Source organism: Perissodus microlepis, chromosome 22, assembly GCF_051167445.1.
Source record: "Perissodus microlepis isolate ML-2025 ecotype Zambia chromosome 22, ASM5116744v1, whole genome shotgun sequence".
NCBI lineage: Eukaryota > Metazoa > Chordata > Actinopteri > Cichliformes > Cichlidae > Perissodus > Perissodus microlepis.
Window position 1 is genome coordinate 6,780,759 of NC_140481.1, and position 22,080 is coordinate 6,802,838.

The following is a 22,080-nucleotide window of genomic DNA, read 5'->3' on the forward strand; positions in this document are numbered from 1 at the left end:
GAAACTGAACCAGAAAGCGATTTCCTCGTAGATCGGGTAAGTCATTTATAAAAGTATCATATTTTACCAGATGATGCGGTAAAACAGCTTAATCTTCGCTGATGTTATTTTCTTTATTATCTTATAAGTGAATAGAAATGTTATCACAAAAGAGACATGGCTAAGTGTGTTGTAATGTTGCTTTATATATGATGACTTTCTAAACTATAACTTGTTTAACTTGTTATACTTTGCTGATTATATCACCACACACTCTGTCTGCAGATTGGTAATGTTTCCTGGTGGCACATCTAGAATGATTTCAAAATTTAAGGTACTTGTTTTCCTGATGTGTTTCACTTGCGTTGGTGTGTATTTCAAAACGGGCTACCATTTGACTCATCATGCTGTGGACCAAAAACTGTGTGCTTGCATAAAATGTTTATCAGAGGATAAGCAGTTGCTTCTGGATCGATCGAATAGAAGTGTTCAACCATTTTTGACTGCAAACTTAAACCTCTCACAGAATGAATTCAACTGGTGGAAGGTAAGTAGTCACCAGGAAAGGATGACATTTTTACCCCCCCCCCCACCCCAGCTAACAACAAAGTTTATTTGAAATGTCTGACAGGATTTGCAGGCTGAAAGCCGTAGCTTCAGAGTTTATGAAACAACGGTGGCCAGCTTGTTTCAGATCTTCCCACAGAATCCAGATGTTATACAACCCAAATATGACCACTGCAGGACTTGTGCTGTGGTGGGTAATTCTGGTAATTTAAGGAGATCGCATTATGGACCGCTGATAGATTTACATGAAGTTGTCATAAGGTACTTACTAAGCTAAAGCAATTTTTCTTTACCATTAAATATCCCCTCCTACACAAAAGATCCAAACTGATGTGAAATATATCCCTTTGTGCTGTTTAGAATGAACACTGGTATTATCAGAGGCTTTGAAAAAGACGTTGGAAACAAGACAACTCATCGTGTCATGTATCCAGAGAGTGCTGTGGATTTGGATGACAACACCCATTTCGTACTGTTTCCCTTTAAGATACAGGACTTTGAGTGGCTCATTAATGCCTCTACAACAGGGTTTACTGGAAGGTGAGTTCTATTTTTCAGGGCTACATGCACATGTATTTGACATTTATTTAACGAGACTCAGTGTCTCATTTACAAGAGAGACCTGTTTTAGACAACATAATTAAATGAAAATAATAAAATAGAAAAAATAAAATAGCAAAATCTGCCTCGTAAAGATCAAGTTCCCAGTGATGAAAATCATCACTGGGTCTTTTAAATCTACAAGCAAAATCAGTTAAGAGAGAGAGCTCAAAGTCTTTCTGTAATGTATTCCACGAAGACAGACCTCAAATGACGGCACCTTCTTACTAAGCTCTCTACAAACTGATTATCCTGAAATCATACTATGACTACATTTTTTATGCAACATGCAGACAGATGAAGTGTCCTCATAACAACTCATCTTACTGTAGTTCATTTAAGTATGCTTTTGTACTGTTCTTAGGATTGTGACTTAATATAAAGTAAAAAATAAAATAAAATAAATAAAGACTCTTAATGCTTGTTGAAAAGTTATTTTATGTAAACCATTTTCAGGCAGTTGTGCAGCCACTAATTTGGGCACATGAAAATCATACATTCAATCATACAATCATTTTGTACTTTAATTTATTTTGTTTCAGATAAAATATTCTGATCTCATCTGAGCTTGCCCAGCTTTCTTCTTGGTCCCACCAATGCCACCCCATTAAAAGAAAAAATAACACTCTTAGGTTTAGATGTTACAGTCAGCATACACTACCTTCTTCTCTCCCAGCTGCTAAAATTACCACACCTGCTACTAAGCAAAGTATCTCAAAAGATTTCCCCTAGATTGTCTTGCAGCACAGAATTTACATCAAATGCAAAAATAGAATGCCAGCGCATGAATTCAACATGTACACAGATTAAAAGGATTTGGCTGATGGATGTACTGTGAGGTGAAATAAGGTGAATTTCTGTATCAAACCATTACTCTGATCCTTCTCCATGTTCAAGACGGACCATGCCTTTTTTTAGCTTTGTTTTTGTTAAACACCTACTTTATATTTTTCAATGTCATGCTGTTTCCAACAGGTCATATATGCCAGTGAAATCAAAGATCAAAACTAACAAGGATTTGGTGAGTAACGTCAATGGCAAAGCTTCCTGGTGGCAATGGTAATATTTAAAAATAAAAGCTGTTTAAAGGCTCATTCTAATTTCTAACAGGTCATGGTGGTAAATCCAGCTTTTATGAAATATGTACATGAGGTTTGGCTTGGAAATAAGGGACGTTATCCATCCACTGGCTTTATGGCTTTGATTCTTGCCCTTCACATTTGTGATGAGGTAAGTACAAAGTTTTCAGTTTCTGAAGTGCCAGACGTACAAAATAAAATATGATTTTTATTGTCATACAAGCTGGTCCATTTGAGTCTTTGCTAATTTGTTCTTTTGTTCTTATATTGCTCTCCTAAATAGATGTGCATTTCAAAAGTTCAAAATGTTTTTGGTGAAGATCAGAGCAGGTTTACCCACCAGTACCACTTGATTAAAAAACTCTGGTTTAATCTGTGAATGGTTAAATTTCAGTTAACATGCCCTATGAAAGTGAAAGCTGTTGCTCAAGTATTTTTGATGTGTCCCCTTCTTAAATTGACTAGACTACAATCTAGAAGACAGTCCTTCATGGAAAGCTTTTTAGGTAAACCTCTCAATAAGAGGTTTTGTCATTGTATACTCATGGTATAATCATGGTGTTTCCATTTAGTGCTTGCTCAGGTCGCTGTCCAACTGTTCATTTCATTTTTCAGCAGCCATCGTTTGGATTTTAGTTAAAAAAGGGACATTTTGTTCATGCATTTGTTTCCCATTCATTCATATGTTCATTTTTTGTCTTCCTAGGTTGATGTGTTTGGTTATGGCGCTGACAGTGATGGAAACTGGAGTCACTACTGGGAAATACTCACAAACAAAAGGTTAAGAACTGGAGTACATCCTGGAAATTATGAGTATAACATCATCCAGCAACTAGTTCAGCAACAAAAAATTAAGTTCTATGAAGGCCTAATGAAAAAAATGTGATTGAATGCCATACACTCAGTGGGGAAAGAACTGAAAGCCAAATGGATGTGTATCTACAACTATAGTAATTTCCTAACCCTCCTAACTGAAACTGATATTGGGAATCTTTAGGAAGGACTAGTAATCATGAAAGGGGTTACGTTAAAGAAGTCATTGGATATGTGACATTTTGGTCGTTTCCCCCCCCCCCCTAATCCATAGCTTAAATTAACCATGTAAAAAAAATGTATGTATGTATGTATGTATGTATGTATGTGTGTGTAGACACACACACACACACACACACACACACACACACACAGCTTGAAAATGTCAAACAAAATAACTCCTGTCAGTATTTTTCTCTGCGAAACCAACGACTACCACACCAACTGCTAAAGGGATAACAGAAAAGATAAAACCTAGTAGACTGACAGCTAATGAAGCTGACCAAAAAAGAAAGTGAGATAAAGATGATAGCACTTAGGAGTTGAATGATCATGACTGTACTAACCCATTAAACGAAAAGCATTGCGCATTCAGTGATTTTCTAAGCAAAATCCTAGGTGGAACAAAAACAAAGTATCTCCTAAGAAAGAAAAGATTTCCTTCACTACTATTGTGAAAGCAATACAAAATATAGCAAACAGACTTCAATAACAAACTCTCAGAACTCAAAGAGCAAGCTAGTTAACACCAAAACCAGTGGCGGTCCTAGCCTGTTTGGCGCCCTTGGCGAACACTCCCTCGCCCCTAACCCCCCCCCCACACACACACACACAGACAAAACATATTAAGGATTGTACATTAACATAAAACTGTTGTACACACACACATATGAAGAGAGAGAGAGTATGCATTGTATTCAAACGGCTACCAAACAGCCATCATAATTTATCATACAATTAGAACAGGACAAATCAACAACTGACAATGACTAATTAATATTAAAATCTGTAACATAATGTATTGTTTGGAGTTTAGTCTGTTACTGTTACTATTTTTACCATTTCTTCTTGGAGCAACTGTAACGCACATAATTTCCTTAGGGATTGATAAAGTATTCTGATTCTGATTCTGATTGTTTCAGGATGACCTGCCATTATCCAATAACACATCTGCTTACCTGTATCTTTTGCTCGTTTCTCTTCCTCTTCTTTTCTCTTTTTTCTAAACTGAGGACCTGATGGCTTTGAACTTTTCTTGTCCATCTTCCATTGGTTTTAATTTTGCACTCCAGTATGAACACCCATCCCTCAACTCGAGGATCACCACAACATAATCTAACACACCTACACCTTAGTTCACAGATTCACTTTGTCTAGGGTGCATTTCTGAGATTTCACACAACCCAGGATTCAAATCATGAATACATAATGGGCTTGGATTTACATCATTATGAATCAAATGTGCTCTATTTGGAAGCAGCAGGCCCCCCTCCCCCTTCGACGGGTTGTGTGCGAGACTTTAAATCATCAAACTGTAAATTTTAAATAGTTATTGATCCCTTTACCCCTAGTCCTAAAGTGTATATTTATTTTCTTACTCTTCTTATATATATTGTTTGTTTACTTGCAGTGCTGTAACTGGAGCCTCGCCGTCTCGTCTCTCTATATACTGGACTGTATGTAGCGGAGATGACAATAAAGTTTACTTTGACTTCAGCAGCGAGCAGGCGCACCGAGGGCTCTCGCGCTCACTTTTCGTGTATAGAATTTCGAAAAAACATCGGTGCAAATTATAAGTCTGTATCATAATGTCTGGTGTTTTCGTGTTTGTTGGTTTGTTTTTATTTTGTTTTATTTTGCGAGTTGGTTTTTAGATGCCGCTCCAGCCGGTCAGAGAATCCCCCGCTGCCCCGCCCTCTCCTCTCTGCGCCGCAAGCAGCAGGTGCACCTCGCAAACGGAGGGCGCCCTTACTCCCAGCAAATGGGCGATAGAAAACCGATCGGTGCCTATGCCATTCCCAATATGCGCTGGCATGACGTCGGGGCAGCATGAGTACGAGCATTTTTTTTTTTTTTTTTTTGCCGATGCCCGTGATGCCGCCCCCCACCACGATGCCGCCCCGGGCAACCGCCCGTGTCGCCCGTATCTAAAACCGCTACTGACCAAAACTATAGCCAAATTAACCAAAGTGATGCAGTTCAGTACAGATGAAATTAAAGCCTTTGAGTGTGGTAAGGGCCATACCTTGGAGGGCCTGAGATGTTGCCAGAGGGTTGGAGACATACAGACACAGACGAACAGGTACACACAGACACAAATGTTTCAACTTTGAAAGTTTGTTAAGTTAACATTTTATTTATTCCAACTGTTAGTTTGTTTAGTTTACTTTGGTTGAACTCCCCTGTGTTCCAGGAGCAAAAGGAGGAAGTGCTGTCTCACTTCCTGTATTTATAGGTTCCTATTTAGTTCTGATGTCACAGGAAGGGACCAGGTGAGGGAGTAGGTGGGTGGGGTGGGGGGTGAGGGGGGTTGTAATTTAATAAAGTCAAGGGTTTGTTTGCTTGAGAGTTATATGTGTTGTTGTAAAATGTAAGAGCTATATCTTAGAAGTGTGTTTTATTGCTGGTAAAGAGTAGCATCATAAGTAAATGATTATGATGGTAATGTTTAGTCTTCTCAATTGAATGGAATAGGCCATAGGAGAACATTGTATTTGGATAGCTTGAACTAGAACTAGTGATGGCCAAACGAAGCTTTCTGAAGCATCGAAGCTTGTATTAAAAAACGGTTCATTAATCGAAGCGTTTCAAGATAGTCCTCTCTGGTGACATCTGGTGGCCAAAAATATGAAGAACGTCTTGAATGTAGAAATTAAAGTGTACTGCTTCATTATTATGACTGCCCACTCTACAGAGTGGACTTCACAATTCTGTCTGAGACTGGGCTACCCTTGTGTTGCTTTGAACATGTATTTTTTGGCTGTTTTTTTTCTATTTGTTTAATAAATACATTTGATCAATAAACTTTTTTTTAGTTAAACATGTACCATGGTGTGGTTGCTCTTTGCCTGATGTTGGTAAAAACAATAATATTGTATTAGGCCAATTTTCCTTCACATATTTTTCACCTGGGGGTAGAATTAATTGTGAACTGGCAAGGGAAAATGCTTATGAACTCGTAAAGTAAAGAAAATATGCATTTAAGGTTATCCTGTTTGGTTTTTATTTAAGAAGAGAATTTGTTCCACGGTGCGATGGCCAAGTCTGTTTCTTTTCTGGGAGATAATTTCTCCTTAGAGAAAATCCTCTCACATGGAACAGAAGATGCTGGAGTGGACGGAAACTGCAATGCAAGTTGGTAGAGATGCAGGTATACGGTCTTCCTGGGTCCCCCAGACTATCACCTAAAAAGAATAAACTGATTAAATTTGAAGCGTGAAATGGAAGTCTTTCTAAAGTAATTTAATGATATTTATATTATGAAAATGTGATTATTGTTTTGTTAAAACATTTTCTCACGTTTACAGATAAAAATAAACACACACAAAACAAAAGCAAACAACAAGAACAGAAACCTAGCAAACCACCCGACTGACCAAAATCAACTCAAAATACTTGCATGTGACTAAACCTCCTCTCTTCCTCGCTGGCTCCATATCTCTCAATAGAATGATCAGTGGCTTGATCAAATCCCACGAGTGATTCACTTCCTTATAAACCAGTGTATCAGGTACCGAAGTAGTTATGTTCTAAATGAAGCTTCAGATGTTACTGATCACGTGACTCTGGCCAAACAAATCAAGCCTTGACATGATGCTTCTGAAGCAGTATGTTTTTTTTTTTTTGACGCACACGCTGGAGTGTCAGCTTCACGCGGGCCATCATTAAGAAGAACTCAGGTGTTTGAGAGAAGAGGACCAGGTCAGTGTGGCTGAGTGCACTTGACATTAATTTTGGCCAAGCTATCTGACAACCTGCTCACAGAGATTATCAACTCCCTAAGCAGGCCATTCTGACACCCATGCCTCCCTCTTTCTTTCATATTTCCAAGGCAGAAGAACAGATCACAAACAGGGCAACTAAAGTTTTTCTATCTGATAGAAATTATAATGTACAAATTAGTCAAAGGAGCTTGCAAAGAAAAGTGTCTGGACTTCTTCAAGTTGCTTGAAGATGTTTCACCTCTCATCCGAGAAGCTTCTTCAGTTCTAAGGTCAAATGGTGGAGAGTCCCAGATTTAAACCTAGTGGGAGAATATCCCCCCACAGAGGGACAAAAGGACCCCCTGATGATCCTCTAATTGCCTGAGCCAAGGTGTAAAAATGGGTGTGGGTCCCAATCAGCCAGGGTTTTGGGTGAGCTCATTGTTAAACCTGGCCCCACCTTATCATGCGAATTCCTGAGGTCAGATGGCCCAGGATGTGAGTGGGCGTTAAGGCGTCTGGGGAGGGAACTCAAAACTGGATTATAGATGGCAGAGAGTTGGTGTCGTAAACCACCGCCTCTGTTCAAAGATGGTCGCTCACAGTGGACATAGATGGCTTCTTTCACTCCTCTTTCAAACCATCTGTCCTCTCTGTCCAAAATGTGAACATTGGCATCCTCGAAAGAGTGACCTTAAGATGCAGATGGACAGCTGAGTCTTCTCCTGTGGAGGTGGCTCTTCTGTGTTGTGCCATGCGCTTGTGAAGTGGCTGTTTGGTCTCTCCAATGTAGAGGTTTGGGCATTCCTCGCTGCACTGTACAGCATACACCACATTGTTAAGTCTGTGTTTTGGAGTTTTGTCTTTCGGGTGAACCAGTTTTTGTCTGAGTGGGTTGCTGGGTCTGAAATGCACCGGGATGTCATGCTTGGAGAAAACTCTCCTGGGTTTTCTGGTACACCGGCTACATAAGGGATGACAATGTTGTTGCGTCTGTCCTTCTTATCCTCCCTCGCTGGTGTCTGATCTTCTTTTCTGTGCCTCTTTGCTGACTTTAAGAATGCCCATTTAGGATAGCCGCACATTTTGAGTGCTTCTTTTACATGCGTGTGTTCCTTCTTTTTTCCTTCAGGCTTAGAGGGAACATGTTCTGCCCGGTGGTGTAGGGTCCTAATTACTCCAAGTTTGTGTTCCAGAGGGTGATGGGAGTCAAAGAAGAGGTACTGGTCCGTGTGTGTGGGCTTCCGGTAAACTTCGATGTTGAGGTTGCCATTCTCTGTGCACAGCGCAGTCCAGGAAAGGCAAACAGTTATTCTTTGTGTCTTCCCTGGTGAACTTGATGTTTTTATCCACAGCGTTAATGTGCGCAGTGAAGGATTCCACTTCTTGTGTCTTGATTTTGACCCAGGTGTCGTCCACATATCTGTACCAGTGGCTGGGTACTCTTCCTTTGAAAGAGCCAAGAGCCTTCCTTTCCACTTCCTCCATGTAAAGGTTGGCTACAATAGGTGACACTGGGGAGCCCATGGCACAGCCATGTTTTTGTCTGTAGAAGCCTTCGTTGTATTTGAAATATGTAGTGGTGAGGCAGAGGTCTAACAGTGTTCAGATCTGATCGGGTGTGAAGTTGGTCCTGTCTTCCAAAGAGCTGTCTTCTTGTAGTCGTTTTCTGACAGTCTCCACGGCCTCCGTGGTGGGTATGCAAGTGAAGAGAGAGACTACATCAAAGGACACCATGGTTTCATCTGGATCCAGGGTAAGTTTCTGGACCTTGTCGGTGAAGTCGGTGGAGTTCTTGATGTGGTGTGGGGTGTTCCCCATGAGAGGAGCAAGGATGATAGCAAGGTGTTTTGCAATGTTATAAGTGGCTGAGTTTATGCTACTGACTATGGGTCTGAGTGGGACAGCTTCCTTGTGGATTTTAGGAAGTCCGTAAATGCAGGGTATGGCATCCCCTCCCCACCATTTGACCTTAGAACTGAAGAAGCTTCTCGGATGAGAGGTGAAACGTCTTCAAGCAACTTAAAGAAGTCCAGACGGTTTTCTTTGCAAGCTCCTTTGACTACGATGACCTGGATGACTGAGAACCTTCACAGACAATGTACAAATTACTTATTTTATAGAATAACGAGGTTTTAATTTCAATCGGGGGGAATCTGAACCAATGTACTTAAATAAACAGCAGACTCATCTGCTTATAGTAAGCCAGAAACTAATCTTTCTTCTTATGATGTCTGTTTAATTTTCAATTGAGGCTCTCTGATCGCAAGCTGCTCTTGGCCTTGAAGGACTCCAATTGCTTGGTGGCTTGGGTATTGTATGTGTTCATACATAAGATGACCACTCTGTATTTAATTTCATGCTGTGTTCCCTTTATCATATACTTGGATATTGATACGCCCACCTCCTGGAGAGTGTTTTTTACTTGGTTGGCTGCTGTGAAGGGATATCTCGTCAACATGGAAATGATTCTGCGATCATTCACCACTAGTGTGGCAGTACTTTCTTTCTTTCTCAGGATGTGCCAAACTGTAGATTTTGCCACACCTAATATTGTAACAATTTCTCTGTTTTGTTTTTTCTGTTTTTGAAACTTAAGGATGGCTTGTTAGAATAGAATAGAATAGAATAAACCTTTATTATCCCACGGATGAGAAATTTCAGTGTTACAGAGCTCTTACAGCAAGGGAAAATAAAATATAAAAGGAAGACACAAGATGGTCCTATAAACATAAGCAACCGAAGTTCGTATATACAGGTATATACAGGTATATACAGGTAACAATGTACAGAATATGTATAGAAAATTGAAGATTGAAAAATGTTTTTAAAAAAATTTACGGAGATATATATAAAATGTACAGGGTTATGCAGGGTTATTTTTCACCTGCATGGAGAGTTCCTTTGTTGTCTGGTCACAGCAAAATCTTCCAAATACAAGCATCACATCTCAAATCAACTCCAGGCCTTTTATCTGTTTAATTGATAATGACATAAAGAAGAAAATGCCCACACCAGCCCACGGAATAGCCTTTGAGTCAAATATCCAATTAGGTTCAGTCCCTTTAAACAGAGGGTAGCACATGTTCGGGAGCTGGAACGAGTAAACCCTTCATCCAATTCGAATGAGGATACCCTCAAATAAAAAGTGAGAGTCTTCACATTATACCCATTTCCATTATATAACTATAATTGAAATATGTTTTAGTAAACAGGTAAAAAAAACAAAACTTGTCTCAGTGTCCAGGTATGGCCCTAACATCATGTCCCAGAAATCTGTAGTTTGTTAAACAGTACAGTTTAACATATATATATATCTATATATATATACATATATCTATCTATATATATATATATATATATATATATATATATATATATAACACCTAGCTCGCTCCTGTGGGTGGTTTATCCTTCAAGCTCGGGTACTCTACCAGAGGCCTGGGAGAAAATGCTCAGGATTTTCTATGAGTCTGTTGTGGCCAGTGCGATCCTCTATGCTGTTGCATGCTGGGGGAGCAGGCTGAGGGTAGCAGATGCCAACAGACTCGATAAACTGATCCGTAAGGCCAGTAATGTTGTGGGGATGGAGCTGGACTCCCTCAAGGTGGTGTCGGAGAGGCGGATGTTGTCCAAAATAAAGACAATGTTGGATAACACCTCCCACCCACTCCATGGCATGCTGGTCAGTCACAGGAGCACGTTCAGTGAGAGACTGAGAGTACCGAAAAGCACCACTGAACGACACAGGAAATCTTTCCTGCCTGTGGCCATCTCCCTGTACAACGCATCCACTTAACATACTGTTTACTGCTACAACTACACATGTTTCTTTTTCAGCTATTTATTAATAAGTGACTATATATATATATATATATATATATATATATATATATTGTACTATTCTTAGTTAGCGTATTGTCTGTCTTGTTAATGTTTGTTTATAATGGAGCACTGTAACAAAAAATAATTTCCCCCGGGGATCAATAAAGTATTCTGATTCTGATTCCTTCCGCTTAGCGTACAGCCTCAGGGTGCTGGACTTGGGGTGAAACCCTCCATGCATGGTAAGGAGCTTTCTTGTCTTTATGTCAGTAGCTTCTATCTCCTCCTTTGGCCAACTTATTATACCAGCTGGGTACCTGATCACGGGCAGGGTGTAGGTGTTGATAGCCCGGATCTTGTTCTTACCATTCAGCTGACTCCTCAGGACTTGCCTGACCCTCTGCAGGTACTTGGTGGTTGCAGCTTTCCTAGCTGCCTCTTTATGGTTCCCGTTTGCCTGCGGGATCCCAAGGTACTTGTAACTGTCCTCTATGTCTGCAATGTTGCCTTCTGGTAGCTCGATCCCCTCAGTTCTGACTACCTTCCCTCTCTTTGTTATCATCCGACTACACTTCTCCAGCCCGAATGACATCCTGATGTCATTGCTGTATATCCTGGTAGTGTGGATCAGTGAATCGATGTCTCGTTCACTCTTGGCATACAGCTTGATGTCATCCATGTACAGGAGGTGGCTGACAACTGCTCCATTCCGTAGTCGGTATCCGTAGCCAGTCTTGTTAATGATCTCACTGAGGGGGTTCAGGCCTATGCAGAACAGCAGTGGGGACAAAGCATCTCCTTGGTAGACCCCGCACTTGATGGTGACTTGTGCAATGGGCTTGGAGTTGGCCTCTAGTGTTGTACGCCACATCCCCATTGAGTTCCTGATGAAGGCTCTTAGGGTCCTGTTGATCTTGTACAATTCTAGGCATTCCAGTATCCAGCTGTGGGGCATTGAGTCATAGGCCTTCCTGTAATCAATCCAGGCAGTGCACAGGTTGGTCAGCCTGGTCTTGCAGTCTCGGCTGACTGTTCTGTCTACCAGTAGCTGGTGTTTTCCACCTCTGTATTCTTGCCAATCCCTTTCTATGCTCCGCTCATGTATTGACCCATGTGCCTGTTCATCTTAGCCAATGTGATGCCTGACAGGAGCTTCCATGTAGTACTGAGGCAGGTTATTGGTCGGTAGTTGGATGGGACCGGTCCCTTCTTGGGGTCCTTGGGGATCAGGACCGTCCGACCTTCGGTTAGCCATTCCGGGTGTCTCTCGTCAACTAGCAGCTGGTTCATTTGTGCTGCCAGACGCTCGTGGAGTGTAGTCAGCTTCTTCAGCCAGTAGGTGTGAACCATGCCTATATATTTATATATATATATATATATATATAAAAAAAAACACCCAGCACGCCCCAGCGGGCGGTTTATCCTTCAAGCTCGGGTCCTCTACCAGAGGCCTAGGAGCTTGAGGGTCCTGCGCAGTATCTTAGCTGTTCCCAGGACTGCGCTCTTCTGGACAGAGATCTCCGGGATCTGCTGGAGCCACTCGCCTAGCTTGGGAGTCACCTCACCTAGTGCTCCGATTACCACGGGGACCACCGTTACCTTCACCCTCCACATCCTCTCGAGCTCTTCTCTGAGCCCTTGGTATTTCTCCAGCTTCTCGTGTTCCTTCTTCCTGATATTGCTGTCATTCGGAACCGCTACATCGATCACTACGGCCGTCTTCTTCTGTTTGTCTACCACCACTATGTCCGGTTGGTTAGCCACCACCATTTTGTCCGTCTGTATCTGGAAGTCCCACAGGATCTTAGCTCGGTCATTCTCCATCACCCTTGGGGGCATCTCCCATTTTGACCTCGGGACTTCCAGGTTATACTCGGCACAGATGTTCCTGTACACTATGCCGGCCACTTAGTTATGGCGTTCCATGTATGCCTTGCCTGCTAGCATCTTGCACCCTGCTGTTATGTGCTGGATTGTCTCTGGGGCATCGTTACACAGCCTGCACCTGGGGTCTTGCCTGGTGTGATAGACCCCAGCCTCTATGGATCTTGTACTCAGAGCTTGTTCTTGTGTTGCCATGATTAGTGCCTCTGTGCTGTCTTTCAGTCCAGCTTTGTCCAGCCACTGGTAGGATTTCTGGATATCAGCCACCTCCTCTATCTGCCAGTGGTACATACCGTGCAGGGGCCTGTCCTTCCATGATGGTTCCTCGTCTCCCTCCTCTTTCTTGGGTTTCTGCTGCCTGAGGTATTCACTGAGCACTCGGTCAGTTGGGGCCATCTTCCCAATGTATTCTTGGATGTTCGTTGTCTCATCCTGGACTGTGGTGCTGAGACTCACCAGTCCCCGGCCCCCTTCCTTCCGCTTAGCGTACAGCCTCAGGGTGCTGGACTTGGGGTGAAACCCTCCATGCATGGTAAGGAGCTTTCTTGTCTTTATGTCAGTGGCTTCTATCTCCTCCTTTGGCCAGCCTATTACCCCAGCTGGGTACCTGATCACGGGCAGGGCGTAGGTGTTGATGGCCCGGATCTTGTTCTTACCATTCAGCTGACTCCTCAGGACTTGCCTGACCCTCTGCAGGTACTTGGTGGTTGCAGCTTTTCTAGCGGCCTCTTTATGGTTCCCATTCGCCTGCGGGATCCCCAGGTACTTGTAACTGTCCTCTATGTCTGCAATGTTGCCTTCTGGTAGTTCAATCCCCTCAGTTCTGACTACTAGTTCTGAATAGGATGAGGGACCTATGGATATATATATCTATATATATATCTATATATATATATATATATATATATATATATATATATATATATATAAATTGTTGGTAAGGAATTGTTAAATATGCGCATAACTCGTTGAAGCATATTGGTATAATTGTAGTGCAGTGGTAAAACGTCAGTATAAGATGATGCATTTCTGAAATGTATGATGCAAAGGACCTGTATGTGCAGCGTGGAGCGGCCTCTGCATGAAAAGGATAAGTTGTGAGATTGTCTGTGTGCTCCGGTATTCCAAGTGAGCTGAGATTGCTTTGGAATGTAAGTGTTTATAAAAATGTATGTAACACTTCCACATTTTTTAAAGGAGCCTTGTGCAATTTAGCTCTTTGTATTCTGTTCTGCTCAGACAGAGGCCACTGCCGTATTTTTGTGTTTTGTATTTTATTTCATTTCCTTTATTCCTCGTATTGTATTGGCGCATCTTTGTTTAATCGGTTATTCTGTTACTTTGCCACGTTACCTCTCATGCTGTCGATGTTCAGTACAAGTCCATATGGCTACTGTTTGACAAAAGTAAAGGTAAAAGGACATTTTTGTTTATTCAGTCGTCATTGACAATAAAACTGCACATTAAGAACCCCAGTAATTGTGTCCTGTGTGGCTAACCATTTCCCAGGCTACATAAGAGACAAATATTGTTCGTTTAATATGTTGGCATTATTACATTTAATATGTTGGCATTATTACATTTAGTTCAATGCGCAATGTGTAAAAAAAATGTACGAGCTTTGATAACTGTTTCTGATAGAATTAAGAGTAGACCGATATATTAAATATTCCTTTATTGGGTGAGAAAATCAGACCATTTCAAACTGCTTTAAGTCATACAGAATAGATATCAGAGCCTTAAACAGGCTGACTTCTGCTAAATGGGTCAAACTGGGCACAAAGTATACAAACACATAACATCCTTATAGAATATGATGTAACACTATAGATCAACTTACCTCAGAATATGTAAAGCATATAAATGTCTGTGAAAGTTCTTAGTCATCCAGGTCATTGTAGTCAAAGGAGCTTGCAAAGAAAAGCGTCTGTACTTCTTTAAGTTACTTGAAGACGTTTCACCTCTCATCCGAGAAGCTTCTTCAGTTCTAAGGTCAAATGGTGGAGAGTCCCAGATATAAACCTAGTGGGAGTATCCCCCCACAGAGGGACAAAAGGACCCCCTGATGATCCTCTAATCGCCTGAGCCAAGGTGTGAAACTGGGTGTGGGTCCCAATCAGCCAGAGTTTCGGGTGAGTTCATTGTGAAACCTGGCCCCAACTTATCATGTGAATTCCTGAGGTCAGATGGCCCAGGATGTGAGTGGGCGTTAAGGCGTCTGGGGAGGGAACTCAAAACTGGATTATAGATGGCAGAGAGTTGGTGTCGTAAACCTCTGTTCAAAGATGGTCGCTCACAGTGGACATAGATGGCTTCTTTCACTCCTCTTTCAAACCATCTGTCCTCTCTGTCCAAAATGTGAACATTGGCATCCTCAAAAGAGTGACCTTTATCCTTAAGATGCAGATGGACAGCTGAGTCTTGTCCTGTGGAGGTGGCTCTTCTGTGTTGTGCCATGCGCTTGTGAAGTGGCTGTTTGGTCTCTCCAATGTAGAGGTCTGGGCACTGTACAGCATACACCACATTGTTAAGTCTGTGTTTCACACCTTGGCTCAGGCGATTAGAGGATCATCAGGGGGTCCTTTTGTCCCTCTGTGGGGGGATACTCCCACTAGGTTTATATCTGGGACTCTCCACCATTTGACCTTAGAACTGAAGAAGCTTCTCGGATGAGAGGTGAAACGTCTTCAAGTAACTTAAAGAAGTACAGACGCTTTTCTTTGCAAGCTCCTTAAACTCCTTTGACTAAAGCATATAAACAATTACAGCAATATGATGCAACAAACACAGCAGTACTACTAATCCAAAATACTCAAAGCTTCATAGGTCCATTCTGCTGCTGATACATACTTTAGGTTTCTGAATATTAAACTTGTTTCTGCCTTTCATAGTGTTTAACTTGAAGGCCCTGAGTACTTTCTCCCACAATGAAAACACTGGAATGATAAAATATTTTGAACATTACCTAATAAGACTGATTCAGGACAGACAATTAGTTATTTTAAACTTTTCTAGCAGTCCTTCCCAAACAGGGAACAGTCTGTCTATTCTCTCCATCTGTCAGCTGCTGCTGGCTCTTCCTCCTCCTCTTCCTCACACAGTGCTGAGTTTGTCCTGGTGGATCATCAGGGGTGCAAAGCCTCACAGATGATGTGCAGCAGTGGGTCCCTCAGTCTGTCCTCACTCTGGACACTTGCAGTTGTCACACATGGAAATCAAATGTGTGATAAGCTGCAGGATTCAAACACAAGTGTAACTTATAAATACATGTTCATACTTTTATTACACAATCAGAGAGAAAGAAAAAGAGAGAGAGAGAGTGCAGGACAGACAGACAGGTGACAGTCTCAGGTGTATACACTGCTACAAAACAGCACAAGAGAAGGAGGATTTAGTGTTTGTGTTATTACGAGTGCTAAACAAGAAGAGTTCCCAGATGTTACAGTGGACACATGTGTGACTCCTGTGATTAAAGCATCTTTCTTTCAGCTTAACGAGTGAACCGTCAGCTCGTTCAAACACACGTTAAAGTCTGTTTGGCTCGACACCACCGAACAGAGGCAGCAATATAACAGAGCTAACATTAACAGTGCAGTAGATCCTGCTTGTGCCGTGATATTCAGGACTGCAAACCGAGCAGCATCACTGACTTTCAGCTTGTTGTGTTTGTGGATATATGACTGACTTTAATTATCCATAAAATCATCACATTCTCTGTAAGATTAGGGCCAACTATATATATATTTTGAAGTAGAGGCTTTAAAACCAAGTTAACGCTCAAAGTACAAACATCACCAATGTCACATAACTTTGCCGACATGTGGCCAACAGTAATGTTTTAATGTTCTTCATTATTAAACATTCGCACATACATAAGTGACATCATATTCAGTACTTACTTTTGACAGTTCACTCTTCGGCCGCTCCCTTCTGCCGTATTTTGCAGCAAAATTATCCACACCCACCGCCGCGCTATGGATTGTGGGATATATGGGACCACGAAGCATGCACCGGACCATGCTTGATATTTGGGGAAATCGACGGCGCATTTGGAGTATCCATTTGAAGTACACTTCGAATTGGGACAGCCGTCGTCGCGTGGCGGTGACATAATCGCACTCAAAATGCGTACTTCAAGCGTGCGGTCTCTTAATTGGGACACAGCCTGTGACACCTGTGCTGTAATTGTGATTAACTTCTGCCTTCTGTCTATCAGCATTGCACATGCACGAAGGACATCCTGTTTGTACAATAATCCAGTCTAGAAATAATAGATTCATTACCAGGTTTTTCAGACCGGATATTTTTAATACTTTTAATATTGATATTTTTCCATTTTAGAGATATTGTGCAAATGCAAGAAAGAATTCTCACTCCATGGACTTGTTGCCACTGATTTCAGTGTATGTCTTCTCTCTTCCCTGTTTCTTAGCGGGTTAAACATGAGCTAAAGGCGAGAGCCTAAAAACCGGCTCAGGGGAAAATTTACTAGGTTACACGTCCCTTGTATGAAATGAAAAGAATCACTAGAGGTTCACAACAATCTATGAAACTACACTGTGAGATACTACCAGTAGTACTAACAAAAATGCTATGAACATTTCTATAAGTCACTTTAATACCAAGAGTACAAAGAATCACAAGAATACACTGGATTTTCTAAACTATGAGTGTTTTTTTCAGCTGTTTGATCAAAGACTGCTGTCCTGAAAGAGCAGGCAGCCAAAATTAAAGTTTTCCCTCTTTATAGGACACTTGCAAACACTGGACAGCTGCTTCATCCAGCCATGCTTCACAAAATCCAAGACATTTACATCTAGAACAAATAAGAAAAGTTAGGATTAAAACCAATTGACCAATTTACAACTTAAAACCACTCATAAATATTTTGTTTTACATCTGATTGCCTCAAGGCCTCATGACATCCTCCTTGAACATATAACAGTGATGATCACCTCTTTTATTGAATTTTATTGAAGACAAACAAGCTGATGAGTAAGATAACCAAAAAAATGTGAAACTCTGTTATAGAGTCTGACAGCTGCTGGTAAGAATGACCTGCGGTAGCGCTCCTTCCTACACTGTGGGTGTAAAAGTCTACTGCTGAACGAGCTGCTCAGTGCTCGTACAGTCTCATGCAGGGGGTGGGAGGTGTTGTCCATGATGGATGTTAGCTTAGACAACATCCTCTCCTCCCCAACCTGCTCGATGGACTTCAGCGGACAGTGCAGGACAGAGCTGGGCCTCTTGGTTAAGTGTCCCCCTGTCCCTCTCTGCTATTTGTATGTATTATTGTAGGGTCTACCTTACAATATAAAGCACCTTGAGGCGACTGTTGTTGTAATTTGGCACTATATAAATAAAATTGAATTGAATTGCTATTCCACCACTCCAGCAAACCACAGCATAAAAGAGAGCAGACGCCACCACAGTGTCGTAAAACGTCCTTAGAAGAGTGCTGTTCATCGTAAAGGATTTCAGCCACCATAGCAGGTGGAGACGACTTAGACCCTTTTTGTAGAGTGCATTTGTGTTTGTGGACCAGTCCAGTTTGTTATTGAGGTGAACACCCAGGTAATTTTACTGCTCCACCGTTTCACTGTCCAAACCCTGGATGTTCACTGGTGTAATGGGGGTGGCTTTTTGCTGAAGTCAATCACCAGCTCCTTCGTCTTGCTGGCATTAATGTGAAGAGGGTTCTGTTCACACCAGCTGATGAAGTCATTGATGACCCCCCTGTATTCCAGTTCGTTTCCCTCCGACATCCGACCCACAATGGCGGTGTCGTCTGACAACTGTCCATGTTATAACGGAAGTCTGCAGTGTACAGGCTGAAGAGGAAAGGGGCGAGTACTGTTCCTTGTGGGGCCCCCGTGCTACAGACTACCACCTCAGACACACAGTCCCGCAGCCTCACATACTGGGATCTACTGGTAAGGTAGTCAACAATCCACAAGGACAACTTATGGTCCACTCCCTGCAGCTTTTCCCTTAGCACTGAGGGCTGGATTGTGTTGATGGCACTGGAGAAATAAAAAACATGACTCTCACAGTGCACCTGGCACTCTCCAGATGAGAGAAGGCCTGATGCTGCATTTAGATGACAGCGTCATTCACCTCGATGTTCGGCTGGTAGGCAAACTCCACCGGGTCTAGGTTTCTGCCGACTAGTGGGCGAAGGTGGTGAATTATGATCCGTTCAGGTGTGAAGTCAGTACAACGGGTTTGAAGTGGTTTGGCTCCTTGGGGTATGTTGTCTTTGGGACTGACACCATGCAAGAGGTCTTCCACAGAACGGGGACCCTCTCCAGACTGAGACTGAGGTTAAAGATGTATGTGATAACCTCACAGAGTTGATCTGCACAGTCCCTCAATAGTCTGGAGCTGATTCCATCCAGACACGTGGCCTTCCTGGTTTTCATCTTCCTTGGCTGACTCCGCACCTGGTCAGTTGTGATGGAGAGGCTGCAGTGTAGGGTGTGGGTGGTTAGCTCCTGATGGGGGCAGGAGGCAGTACAGTCGTTGAAGGAAAAAGGGGGCAAGTGAGGTGCTGTCCACTACTGTGTGAAGTCACCAAATTAGTGTTGTAATGCTAATGACCTTGTTAAGAAAGGGGGATGAGTGGAAGACAGCACTTAACATGGGTCAAATTCCTTCTCCAAGTCCATAAAACACATGTAGACATACATGTAAGTCACTTCTGATGAACAACAACTCAGTGTTTTGTGATGCTAGGGAGGCAATGAAACCAGTGTAAACCTGTTCAGATTGTGAGAGTGAATTATGAGTTGAAGTAAATAATCTTGTGGATAGAGGTGAAAAGCAAGAAATAAAAGTATCAAATTGAGTAATTTTTAGGTCAAATGTGAGTCATTATAATGGGCGATATTTTTATATACGGAATGGCAACCAATATGTAATATGTAATGAAATGAAGAAATAGTTATATTTCTATAGTTTGAAATGTATGTGCCTCACACTGTGGTTTAATCACTAAAATCTCTCTCCATGTTTTCCTTCTACATTTATATTACATACAAATATACTGGATAAGACAAAATGTGAAACCTTCATTAAAGAAAATCTAGTATGAGACAGAAAATTATATAGAAATGTGAGATGTGAATGAATAAATGAGAAAACTGAAACAACTGCCATCTGCTTTTAAAATAACCACATGCACAAAACAGTTAAAAGGTGAAGAAGAAATAAAACCAAGGTCATATTGTTGTCTTTGGATTATCTAAGGTAATCTGATCTAATTGTTCATAAGGAACGAGGTGGAACAACATATTATCTTACACATGTGCAAGCATACTCAGTCACACACCAACCCTTTTATGGATCTCAAGGAGATGAGAAGAGGCTTTTGAAGAAGTGTATGGTGAAAAACAAATCTATCCTTTATCCTAACACTCACTCATCCTTTACTCAGGAGAAACTAAGATGAAGCAGCATTAACTTAATGAAAAGCACTCACTGAGGCACAGATACATAAACAGTCACCAGAGACAGTGAAAAGAATTCATTGGAAAATATTTCACAACAAGATATAATACACTTCACTAAGCTTTTTTTTTTTTTTAAATCTGTTTCTGCATGCAAATAAATAAGTAAATAATCTGTGTGTCAACAGATAATTCAGTTTTCTCACTTAGACAGAACCATAAATGCTGTTTGAAGTCCTTCATCATCCGTCCATTCTCTTCTGTTGCAGCCTATCTCAGCTGTCACAGGTCAAAACACTGTGGGCAGGTCACCAGTCTGTCACAGAGATTTGTGAAAGGCGCTATGGAAAGGTAAAACGGATGTTATTTTTGAAATGACTACAAATATTGATTCATTATATTTGTATTGTTTTTAATTAAAGTGACATGATATCAAAAAACTGCACCTTAATAACATTTGATCTGAAAAACCTTAGCTATTGTCAAGAAACACAAGTCAGTTGATGACTGATTAGGAGGAAGTCATTAGTTGACTCAGAGCTAGTAGCAACACATTACGGAACAACAAACACTCCAAACACACCCTTAGAGTCAAACAATGAAGACACACATCAAATGTAGATTTATAATAAAATGTGTCCTTTGACAAAAAATTTGAAACCTTCATTAAAGAAATCTAGTATGAGACAGAAAATTATATAGAAATGTGAGATGTGAATGAATAAATGAGAAAACTGAAACAACTGCCATCTGCTTTTAAAATAACCACATGCACAAAACAGTTAAAAGGTGAAGAAGAAATAAAACCAAGGTCATATTGTTGTCTTTGGATTATCTAAGGTAATCTGATCTAATTGTTCATAAGGAACGAGGTGGAACAACATATTATCTTACACATATGCAAGCATACTCAGTCACACACCAACCCTTTTAAAAACTCTGTAAATAGCACCTGGGACATTTTCTATTGTGGTTACACTGTCTTGACAGGCATTTCAAAAGTTCAGTACACCAATTGTCAGCTCATATAGTAATAATAATAACAAATTAAATAGGAACAGGAGCTGTTTGTGAAATGCCTGCTTGACTGCAGAGAGCAGAAAACATGATCAGATGAATAAAAAAAATGCAGTAACTGAGAGTTCAGTGAGGCAAGATCACTTGAAAGAACTGAACATGCTTTAATGGCAGAGAAACTAATGTATTTGGTGACTACACTCCGATTACCCATAACAGCAAATGGAATCCCTGTAGTGACAGGTTTTAGGACAGGACCCCAAGGAGTCTAGATGCTGGAGCTTAAATGGAGCTCTGTGCAATTCAGGTGAGGTGAAGACAGTGAGGAGATGGGTTGCACAAAGGGAGAATGATGGAAAGCACAGATTTCAAGCACACAGAGTGGAGGCTCAAAGAAGATGACTGGACTAAGGTAATGATGATGATTTAAAAAAAAAATGGAAAAAAAAAATCAAACCTGAACTCCACTACTTAGCCCCAACCCAGTCATGACCATTCAAAGGCAATTTGTGCCTCACTTCTTACAAGTTCAAAGGGGGTGAAACAAGTTCCCATGGGTAAGTGATCTTTGAGGTTAAAATCCCCATGAGCACATAAGAACATTCAAAGACTATTCTCACTCTGCTATTGTGAAGATGTACCTTTTAGTCCCATAATGGATCTCAAGGAGATGAGAAGAGGCTTTTGAAGAAGCATATGGTGAAAAACAAATATATCCTTTATCCTAACACTGTCATGGTGCTGGGTCGTTGACCCAGCGTTTTGTGTTTTGTGATTGTTTTCCTCTGTTCTAGTTGTTCTGTGTCCTTCCCCCTTGTGTCCGGTTCGGGTTCTAGATTTCCTGTTTTGTTCTGAAGGTCTCTGTCTGTTGTCATTGTGTTCAGCTTGTCTCCTCCAGTCATCATGTGTATTAGGATCAGCTGTTCTTCCCTCCTGTGTGTGATT

General features: G+C 41.3%; 1 protein-coding gene across 1 annotated transcript; it reads left to right on the forward strand.

The window, feature by feature from the left end:
• Positions 1 to 271: 271 nt before the first annotated feature.
• Positions 272 to 3,111, forward strand: LOC146362498 (CMP-N-acetylneuraminate-beta-galactosamide-alpha-2,3-sialyltransferase 1-like). Its single transcript, XM_084919594.1, has 6 exons — positions 272 to 526; positions 611 to 807; positions 907 to 1,086; positions 2,122 to 2,167; positions 2,257 to 2,376; positions 2,932 to 3,111. The coding sequence occupies exons 1-6, from the start codon at positions 272 to 274 to the stop codon at positions 3,109 to 3,111; spliced, it is 978 nt and encodes a 325-aa protein (XP_084775720.1).
• The last annotated feature ends 18,969 nt before the right edge of the window (positions 3,112 to 22,080 follow it).

Excerpts from the sequence above, each read along its gene's own strand:
- LOC146362498 (XM_084919594.1), top strand. The coding sequence starts at position 272 with ATGTTTCCTGGTGGCACATCTAGAATGATTTCAAAATTTAAGGTACTT. Across the intron at positions 1,087-2,121 it reads ACAACAGGGTTTACTGGAAG|GTCATATATGCCAGTGAAAT; the intron begins GTGAGTTCTATT and ends TGTTTCCAACAG. Across the intron at positions 2,168-2,256 it reads TCAAAACTAACAAGGATTTG|GTCATGGTGGTAAATCCAGC; the intron begins GTGAGTAACGTC and ends AATTTCTAACAG.